This window comes from Ylistrum balloti, unplaced genomic scaffold, assembly GCF_031769215.1.
Source record: "Ylistrum balloti isolate Yb309-2 unplaced genomic scaffold, AGI_CSIRO_Ybal_v1 Utg369812, whole genome shotgun sequence".
In the NCBI taxonomy this organism is placed as follows: domain Eukaryota; kingdom Metazoa; phylum Mollusca; class Bivalvia; order Pectinida; family Pectinidae; genus Ylistrum; species Ylistrum balloti.
Genome location: NW_026781984.1, coordinates 1,183,474 through 1,194,493, shown reverse-complemented (window position 1 = coordinate 1,194,493; position 11,020 = coordinate 1,183,474). Strand labels below are relative to the sequence as shown.

At 33.4% G+C, this 11,020-nt stretch overlaps 1 protein-coding gene across 1 annotated transcript; it reads right to left on the bottom strand.

Annotated features, from left to right (window-relative positions):
- Positions 1 to 1,980: 1,980 nt before the first annotated feature.
- On the bottom strand, positions 1,981 to 10,795 carry LOC132544873 (uncharacterized). Its single transcript, XM_060208526.1, has 7 exons — positions 10,775 to 10,795; positions 9,073 to 9,191; positions 6,079 to 6,159; positions 5,493 to 5,596; positions 4,082 to 4,232; positions 3,630 to 3,664; positions 1,981 to 3,381 (listed from the first exon to the last, which is right to left on the bottom strand). Exons 1-7 carry the CDS (start codon positions 10,775 to 10,777, stop codon positions 3,194 to 3,196), a joined length of 681 nt encoding a protein of 226 aa, XP_060064509.1. The 5' UTR covers positions 10,778 to 10,795; the 3' UTR covers positions 1,981 to 3,193.
- Between the last annotated feature and the right edge of the window lie 225 nt (positions 10,796 to 11,020).

Sequence of the window (11,020 nt, the reverse complement as noted above, 5' to 3'; positions counted from 1 at the left end):
CAAATATTATGACCATGAAGGGTTGCAAAGATAGGTGACTCCATTTTATTAGTTAAGACTTTTTGATTGGTGTGAGTCATCAAGGGCTCAACTCCAGGGCCCTGATGTTGTCCTGACTTGCTGTTTACTTGACCTGTAGCTGACCGGGAGCAGATGAGAAACTCATATGCGACAAATAAGAGAGGAAAGATCCCCATATCTCTGAAAAATATAGATATATATCACAACAGTAAAAATTTCCTCATTATCATGGAGATGAAAAAATGCATGCTATATGTATAGTCACAATAAATGTAATTTGATGTGGCGACAGAACTGTTTTCCTTTATATCGCCCCCTAACTTATTTGTGGTAACCCTCTTAAGAGCCTTATTTAAAGCATGTTTTTGATTAGCTGTTTATAAGAGATTGACGTCATTATAAATACAGCCTTCCGATTAACTCGTAACTTGAATCCTTCATTAGAGAAAAAATTCACTCGCGCCATTTTGAATTCGAGACGTGCCGTAATTCATTTCAGTTTTATCCACAAATAAGTGTGATTAAAAAAAAAAGAAAGTCTAGAAACGGAATTGTTACTCAATAAGAAACACGTCGTCTGGAATCAAATACATGATATGTACAAGATCCTTTGTACCTAAGGTTCAACATTTGAAAGAATAGCCATTCCTGATTTTTATATATCCTAAAATATCGTTTTGAAATAAAGCCTGAAGTGACACTCTAAAACTGAAGGTGAAATTATTCTACACATACAATATATACACTTGTTCATTAAAATAAATCTCACCTTTAACTTCGTGTCTCCTGGTGGAAAAAATTACTAATGGAAAGCAGAATTAAAGCTAAAGCTTATTTATACTGACTTACGAGACTACTCAGGGGATTTTCTCATCTCTGTTTCCTGTTGTAGTGTTTAGTCATCTTATGTTAATGACACGTACGTTCATGACCGCGTATTGTTATCCATGTTGCTTGTTATCAGAATATCTTTTTTCTGACGTCAGTTAATCCATTCATACCATAAAAGGTAATGTTCCTATATAGATGAGTTCTCGTACAGTTAATATATATCGTATGAATAATATTACTGATATTTTGTGTTATTCTTAAATATGTCTGTTTATTAAGGTACAGTCAGTTACACAATCATTTAACCTTATTTCATATATTAACTTCAGATACTAAAATGATATTCGGTACATATTTCAAATGAGGTTACAGCGAGATATGGCTCAGTTCTTCATAAGCAATGTGGTTTCATTAATTAATATTCTCTCCTGTTCTCCTGGGATATATATGAATGTTCTTGCTGATTGTCCATTCCTGTTTTTCTAGCGCTGCGAACGCGTTTTGGTTTTGTGTATAATGTATAGTAAAATGGTTTGATACCAAGTAAGATAAATTATCGTACATTATTCAGTTAACTGTCACTTGTTACCGTTTCCTATATAATGTAGGTGTAGTGACTTTCTGTTGTGTTGGCGAGAAAATAGATCAACGTGTGTAATAGATAAGTGCTGTTTCATAAGTAATCCGGAACCATGGTAGAACCTTGTGATACATATTACTTGGTGTTGTTACATGGGATAACAGAATAACAATTAGTCACGCGACATTTTAAACGGCCAGCGTCTTTAGAAGTCCATAGATGGAAGTTTACAAACGAAACATAACATCCACGTATCAAAATCCCGAAATATTTACCCATGTGTAAATTCTCATAATGAAATTTGATTTAGTATGCATTTCCACGATGCCAAATACCTGTATTGTTTTATAGAACAATTTACAATCAATTACAAACAATATGGAGGCATTTAGATTACTATTCCTGGTCGTATTATTGATTCAATGTATAAATACAACTTCAATCAATTTACTGAGGAACCTTATCATTTTACAGAACACTCCTCTTCTCTATAAGATTTGTCGCTGGCACGTGATGTAAATGTTGATAAGAAAGTTGTTGTAGGAGAATCTGTTTACCAGCAGATACAAGATATCACGGTCCTATTTACACATTTTAGATGTTTTAATCATAATACATTTAATTCAAACTTTCCACGACAAGTTTGGTTATACAACAAAGGTAATTACAAAAGGTTTTGTGATAGTTTAAATAATATTGGATAGGTAAGCGCAATTGTAAATATGACTGTTGATGAGTTTGCTCTTTTTTTTTGAACTGTCGCTATCTACAGACGTCAACCACTGGGACATTACATGCGAAACTTTGAACATCTCTGTAAATCCGCCCATAGATACTGAAATAAGATGATAATGTCAATTTCTTCATGCTATATATTGCATACCGAACAATTAATAATTTTCACGGGTCAAAATTTTCGCAAGTTTCCTCTAAAACGATTGATTTATATTTTAACGAATTAAAAATTCGCATTCTGGATGTAAAAGGACATCTCATACACACGTGTTTCCTTATTTCAGGGACTAAATTTTTTGCGATCATTTTATTGTAACATGATATAGTCAAAATATTATCCCCGCAAAAAAAAGCGGCTAAACGGTATGTATAATATTCTCGTCATTTATTTGTTGTGAACCTATGGCTTAATGACTGAACGTGTCTAGTAACGACCAGGAAGTATCGAACAGAAATTGATAGCGACGTAATCTGTCAACATGTTCTATTTGTTCTGGGGCAAACATCTGGAATTTCAGACTTTATTCACTATAGGAAAATATAGAGAATAGGATGTTCGGGTCCCGCATGGCAATACAATCGTCTTTCACCTAGCCGTCCACAGTTTGATTTCCAGAATGGATGTGAAAAGGTATGGGGTCACCTGTCTGACCACGCGGGTTTTCCCCGAGTACTCCAGATTTCTCCCACAGTAAGACCTTTCCATCCGGGCCAACAAGACTGATTATTAATATGTTATATTAATAATAATTTTATTAATATAAATTGGAAAAACTTGCTCCGCGATTGTTGTAAAATAAATAAAGTTTTTTTATTATATAGAGGAAAATCGTAAAGTGATAAAGAAATAATTTGGTGTCGTGTGTTGCAACATGAAGATAATTCCAACAGAACTATTTTCCAACAGAAAAAGTCATTTTGAGCAGCGGTCTGCTTGAAATAACAGAAGACTACTTCTCTTCACGAAAACTGGAATATATCGCAATCTAGGACGCTTGAAATCACCATAGTGGGTAGATCGGATTTTCATTTTATCGAACCACTCTGTAGGATCTTGTATGTGTTAATACTATCGTAAATGTTCTGAGTCATCCCAACTCGACTGCTATCCAACATTTCGTACGAGTGATGCCTCCTACTATCCACTGTATCATAAGAGTGACTAACAGACGGTAAGGCGTCCGCGTACGTTTGGTTGTTTATGGCATGTCGCTCTGCAATACATGAAACAATTTGGTCACCAACCTTTTAGCAGGGCACATTGGCAATTCTATCAGATTCGTACATTTTTCAATTAAGATTGAAAAAATAAAAAGTTGACTTTCAAAACATTATTTTCTGAACGATTAAAAACTGGTGTTAAATTTATGTCGACCTTTAGAAAATTGTCACATTTTTTAGAATTAAGAATCAGATAAAAAGCTGGAAACAAATCCTCAAGGAAAGAATGGCGTTCACTTACTACCAGTGTGGATGCCGCCGCCAAACTCACCTTTCCTAGAAAACAAGACAAATCACAGACGCTTAATAACAGAAATAAGAAAACAAATATAAAAAATATATATCTGTACTCAAATAACCTATGTTAGTATCATTCGTTTCATCTACCGTGATGTGCTAAGATGGACCAACATCGCCACTATTATATAAGATATTTTTTCAGTCTAACAATCTTTAGTACGCAGAATGTACTAAGGCACAAAGGAAGAAAGCAATACTATCGACTATAACAATAATAATACCAGACAAATATCACAACTTCTACATCAATCTTATGACTGTCTTGTTGGTGGTACATACAAAAACTCATCATTGTCGTGGAAATACCGTAAACAGGATATAGATCCTATTAATATCATGTTAGTCACAATATCCCGATAAAAGGCGGCATTATCATGAAATATTAATACTTACTTTTTTGAAGCTGCTTTGTGTAGAAACACAATGATAATGACAGCTACAGATATTGCGACAACAGCCAGAACAGATCCGATGATTGGCGGCCATATTGAGTGGTCAATGACGTCAGTTCCTGTGTCGCCTTTTTTAATCTTATCTGCAACTGCTGTAAAAACGATCACACCTAGACTTTATACAACAACTGTAATTCGACATAGTTTTGAGTGTGCTTTTTCAAAACGAGTTCCAAATAAATACTTTTTTTGTTCTGGTTAAATTTTACCCTGTATTTCTGATATTGTCTATAATGTTTTGGAAGGAGAGTATATTTGTTTCCAAAGGTCACAATGCTATATACATTGTAATTTGAATGCAGGAGGTCCCATAGATTGTTATATATATGTTGTTACAGGGTCTACATTCTTCACAAACAAAATACCTGCTAAGTAATAATATACGACTTAAACCTAGGTGTACTCTCAATATACATCACATAAAATCTATTTTAGTTCCTAGACTTTTGTTTGGAATACAAAAACAACAGCGTGCTACTTTAATTAATTTATAATGTGCATCAATGTTTTTGTTCCTAAAAGTGTTAAGATTTCGTTATTTTTCTCCATGCGTTTGATTTCGGGCAAGCATTGTGGTACGTAAAATTAGACTCTTCATAAACTTTTAACATTTTCTGTGAGAAATTGATAAAAATAAACAACTTCAAACTAAAACTAGTCGACACTCGCTGTTGTGTCTACCTCCAATCGCTGTATTGATCTGAGATAATCGAGTTCATTACGTGACCTTTCGGAGCCTCGTTTTAACCCGCCGTTTTGATATGATTCCTTACTATGTATAATTATGTAATTAGCTAAAACTTAATTTGACAGCCAAGTTTCAAATGTTACTTTTTAAATGACCTCTTGTTTCACGCTTTACGCCGGACAGGGCAAAGTAAATGAATGTGAATTAATCATAATCTAAAATTACACGCGCAAAGACATTGTTACACTCTCCTAACAATAATGATATGAATTAGTGTTGGGTCGCTCCTATTTTATTTTATTTTTTTATCTTGTTAATGAAACGGTTGCGCAAACTTTAAAATATGATAATTAACAGAAAGTACAAATTTTTTAACAGATATTTAAATCCTATAATTTTTTAAGAGTTATGAATTGAATATCTAACAATTTAGTCCATTTCGATAAGAAAACAAAACAAGTGAAGTAGAAGCTCAACACGTTTGTTCTTCTACTTTATTGCAATGAACATAACACATATCAACAAAAATAGATCGTACAGTTAATACTCGAAGGTCGACTAAAGTCATACTCCAAACTCTCACACATTGCTCATGTCCGATCACCTTTCTGTATGATAATTTTTGACATAGCTATAATTTTAACATAGATTACTTAGGACTTACTTTTCTGACATCTGTCTTCAGATTGAATAAACCCCTCACAACATCTTGGTTCGAACCTCCAGGAATCGCTGATAACAGTCTTCGATTTCAGCTGAGTTCTATACCTTCGAAAATATATTTTTTTTACTCTTTAAAAGTTGCAAACAAAGATTGTTTTCTAAGTAGAGTTCGTTTTTGTGTACTCGTCTAATATTTGTAAAATTTTGTTAAACGTTTAATGACAACATCGCAAAATTAAATAGGAAGACAAAACTGAAGAATGTTGCCTTTGATAAAATTTTTGCTATTTCTCAAAAATAAATTCTGTGAACATAAACATGTTGTTGTTTATCGTGTTCCATATCAATCCATTTATATATAATTGAACAAGAACTTAACACAGTACATAGAGAAGAAAAACTTGTGTATATTATGTTGTAATTTATAGTCAATTTGTTTAAGTAATGAAGAACGTGTCAATATGAACCAAGAAGGATTCCTGAATCTACTTTTCTTTAATTTTACTATCAATTTACTTCCAACCAGAATCTGTTTTGAAGAGGTAAAAGAAGATGTCACACGACATCGCCGGTTATCTGATACTGACCTTGCACATCGTTTGTTCCAGCTACACTTAACATAGTACACCATTCTTTGTCTGAACGTCACCAGCCGTGTTTGCAGGAACCTGTCAAAACAATACTTCAGATATGTTCAGATGTTTGAAAGATAAAGGAAGCACTACACTACAGTTATGTAACCTTTCAGAAATAGACAACTTTGAGGAAGTCAGTTTATGGATAAAATTTGTCAACAAATCCTCTGGAACTTGTACTGTGGTTGTTCGTTACCGGAAGTAAGCCAATGACCGTAGACGAACTTGTACATGATGTTACATGAATAACTCTGAAGTGGACCCAGTGCTTCCTGGGTGCGATCTAGAACTGCTGACTGTGTGATACCGTGTATGTTTCATCACGTTACTATATCCTGTGTGTGTGTGTGTGTGTGTGTGTGTGCGTGCGTGCGTGCGTGCGTGCGTGATGTCCTTTTGTAAGAATTATATATAATTCATGGAAAATGTTAACACACACCGACAGAGTAATTTTATACTGTAATACAGGCTATCTAAAAAAACACATAGAATGCATACTTCGTATCCCAAGCGGGTTTAGGTATTGTAACGCAGGATATGACCATACAGAGTGGTATTTTCGACTTGTCTTGTCCTAAACTATATATTTAGATATTGATTGATATCAAGCTGTTTTGCTCTTTAAGTCCTTTGTTTTCTTCATTTTCTTACAGAGCTTTTGCAATGCAAGGCGTTCTCTCATGTTTTTCAACTTTGTCTATCTTTTCTGGAGAGGTACAAGTACGTTAAAGAGGGTCCTTTGTCAGCTTCTTTAGAAATGCAGGTATCGTAACATTACGAGAAAAATAAAAATTAAAGTTTTAAAAACTATTGTTCCAAACGTGCAGCAACAAACCAATGGGGTTGATTGTGGGGTTTTCGCTATTGCTTTCCTTGGTAGGATTTTGTTTCGCTGTGGATTTATTGGGATACAAGATTTATATTTTGATAAAAACTGTGTAAGGCAACATCTCGCTGAATGTATTTCAAAACGTATTTTCGCAGAATTTCCTAAGAAAATAAAACGAGTAAGTTTAAGAATAAGAAAACTATTCAAAAATTTCGATATTTTTATTGATTGTGAAGCAGAGTGATGTCATAATTCTAATGGTTTTAAATGACGATATGGTAACTTGCGATGTTGGTTGTAGTAGGTGGTTTCATAATTGATGCGTAAGTGAGGATCCAAATGTCATGCATGGTTTCATTTGGAGGTGTGGGAAATGTTAACGATAGCAGTGTAATAATATAGTATGGGCTAAGATATTTACAGTTCCTTTTCCAGTCACTAAAAGTAGAAAACTACAGTGGTTCCAGTTTAGAGTAATACATCATATTTTGACTACAAACACTTTTCTTTATAAAATAAACTGCTAGTCCTTCGTGCACGTTATGTAACATGGAACATGAGACAATATTTCGTTGTTTATGGGAATGACAAGAAGTGCAAAATTTTACTTCCGAGATTTGAAACTCTTCTCGACTTATTACCAATTTGGTTTGCTTACATCAAGGATTCGTTTCTTTTTGGCATAGTAGCACAATATTGTAATCATATTGAGAATGAAATTTTAATTCTTATCGCACCTTATAGCTACAAAAATAGATGCCTCATCAAATCCCTAAATCTCAATTGACTTATCAATATTATAAAAGATCATTTCCTGGTTCAAAAATTTGTAAATAACAGTAAAATGATGATGATGATGCATGTTACACATCCTTATGTATGTATATTATTTTATGTGAGAAAGCCAGTGTGTATACAGTCTGGTCTTTACGTAATGTGTGAAATAACTTGAAAAAAAAAATAAAAATAAAAATTAAATAAAAATTCTGAAGCGAAAGTTGAGCTGCGTGAAACAACCAGAAAAATGGAAGAAACAATAAGCGAACGGGCTACAATTAAGGACGTTTACACACAATTTAATAATGCTGTTTAAAGAGGGATAGACCTATACCTTGACTATACAACGCTAAGTAATGATCATAGCAAGAAAGGTGTGAGGTCGTTTTAAAACGTTTGTTGGAACTTGGAACTAGAAACACAATTGGGTGTAGTGAAATCGCGTGAAAATCATTGGAGAAAATGCTCCCTATCAACAATAGGTAAGCTTGGAACGGTAAAAGATTCCTATTTCGCGAGATTTATGGACGGTCCATTCCATCTGACATTGTTGACGATGATGATTCGTATGTCCAGGTGGTAAAACTGTTGTAAGCAGATGCGAATCAGTTCTCGAACATTAATAACGAGTATATTTAAAATGTAACCGTGTCTACTCCCGGTATGCATCCAACATGTAGAAAAATTATGCTTAATACCTGTAAGATGCGTTTTAGTCTATGTTTGTATTCCCAAAACTATCAATACCTTTTTTTCAGTTGATAGAATAGGAATTAGTTCAATATAATATCTCTCCTACCACACGCCTTTCAATGTCATTGAAAATCAGTCCGAAAGACCGACTTTTTCAGAACTGAGGGTGCAGGTATATATGCATACTTGTATAATTTATTGAACGGAGAAGAAGCGTCTTCAACGATATATAAAAGACTATATTGATATATATATAACGTTATTAAAAGTAGAATATGATAGTATTTATTTTGATCAACTTTATCTGATTGTCAATTGATGATTGTATAAAAGTAAATAAAACGTTTACTCAACATTTGTTAATGGGAGGTAACTCCATATAGCTAGGTCGAGTCTCGGTAAAATGTTTCCATGTGGTCAGATTATCTCAATTAGTCAAGATGTAATCATGTTAGCTGTTGTATTAGTCGCTACGGCCATTGACATACAAATCAACATTGTAATCAAAGGTTTTATTTAATCATAATTTAGCAAAATAGATTCTTAAAGATAAAAATAAAGCGTATATTTCTTTGAACACCCGTAAGAAGCTTCGATTAAAAATGAATAAAGAAATATATGTTAGGAGAGAACAGGACATCACTTACGTCACATTAACAACGCACACATTCGATCCGGTAACATACGTCATTGGGGGCGTGGTCTGGCAAATCACGGAGGACAGTAAACCGGAAACCACGGTAACAAATATAGTCACACGCATATCCTACAGATGTAAAGTACACATATTGTCAATATATTGTGTTAACACTAACTTTTCACAAAAGCGAGTAACACTCGTGGGCAAGAAACAAAATTCAGTAAACGGTTTCTGTATTACCATCAACGAAAAAGAAAGGGGGGTTGGGGGGGGGGGGTTATGTGCCTAAATATTGTAACATTTTGCATTCATAGTGTTAATATTTATCTACATTTAACTCCAATTTGTACATAAAAACATTTCACTATCTTCATGTTAACGATTTTTTAAATCCAAACTTAAATCGATTTTTTTTTTTTATTTTGGAAGGAGGTAATGCTGTTACGATTGTATTAAGCATATGTTACCACATAGTCAAGTTTTCAATAGTTGTTATTATCTGAGAGGTAGAAACTTGTTTGGAGAAAAGGAGAGGACATTGTATGTAAATCTAAGTCCTAAATTAGAGGTACAAAGGGTATGTTATTGAACATACAACCTTTCATGTTTAGCAGCGTTCATGTTGATTAACTTTAATGCCCTATTAATGTAAGTTTATCTCTATCTAAGTTAACCGTATCTTAGTTTAACTCACCATATCTTAGTTAATCTCTAAGTTTATTCCTATATAAGTTTACCACTCTTTAAGTTTAGCACTATCTATGTTTACCACTATCTAAGTTTAGCACTCTTTAAGTTTACCACTATCTAAGTTTATCACTCTTTAAGTTTACCACTATCTAAGTTTACCACTATCTAAGTTTACCACTATCTAAGTTAAGCACTCTTTAAGTTTACCACTATCTATGTTTACCACTATCTAAGTTTATCACTCTTTTTAAGTTTACCACTATCTAAGTTTACCACTATCTAAGTTTATCTCTATCTAAGTTTATCTCTCTTTAAGTTTACCACTATCTAAGTTTACCACTATCTAAGTTAAGCACTCTTTAAGTTTACCACTATCTAAGTTTACCACTATCTAAGTTTACCACTCTTTAAGTTTACCACTATCTAAGTTTACCACTATCTAAGTTTACCACTATCTTAGTTTACCACTATCTAATTTTTTCACCAGCTAAGTTTACCATTATCTAAGTGTACCACATCTAAGTTTACCACTATCTAAGTTTATCACTTGCTAAATGTACCACTAATGCTCTATGTATAAAAAGCATGGCAAACGTCATACTTATCAATATCTTAATTTTTTTTTAATTCAATGAACGTCAATTTTAAAGAATATGAATGGGAATTCGTGGCTTTTGATAAAACAATGAAATAGTTTGTACATTTAAACTTCAACATAAAATACAATATTTAACTTTGTATCTGAAAAGAAATATCGAATGTTACATCTGTTCTATATCTAAACCTGTGAATGGCCGCCATCTTAAAAGAAGAAAGTCATTCTTTCCTCGATTACGAAATTTGATTGATAATATTTTATGTATCTGTGCCACATTTTATTTAAGAAGTTATGGATAAGAGTTTTTGTAATCATCGTTTTCACCAGACCCTTGACTAACACTAAATAAAACCAAAACAACATTAAATATCACACGTACGTCATTACTAATGTAATATGTAATAATTAGTAGAGGACTCACCATGTTTACAATGACGGTGACACGAAGCGGTATGGTGTTGTGAAGAGGGGTTACATCCTAACCATACACAGCGGAAACTGGTGTCCGTTGTTAATATATATAGGGGTTTCCTAATCCGGGACGGATGTAGTTAGTGTATTGCTCGAATAGTACGTATAACGACATGTAGTAAGACATAAGTCCATCACCATGTTAAGAAACCAGATGTCAATATAGAATTCTTCCAAATCTTTCCTATTTCAACTT

Coding starts and splice junctions, on each gene's coding strand:
- LOC132544873 (XM_060208526.1), bottom strand. Junction 6,160..9,072: donor GTGTGCGTTGTTAATGTGAC/GTAAGTGATGTC, acceptor TTGTTTTGACAG/GTTCCTGCAAACACGGCTGG. Junction 5,597..6,078: donor TGGAACAAACGATGTGCAAG/GTCAGTATCAGA, acceptor ATATTTTCGAAG/GTATAGAACTCAGCTGAAAT.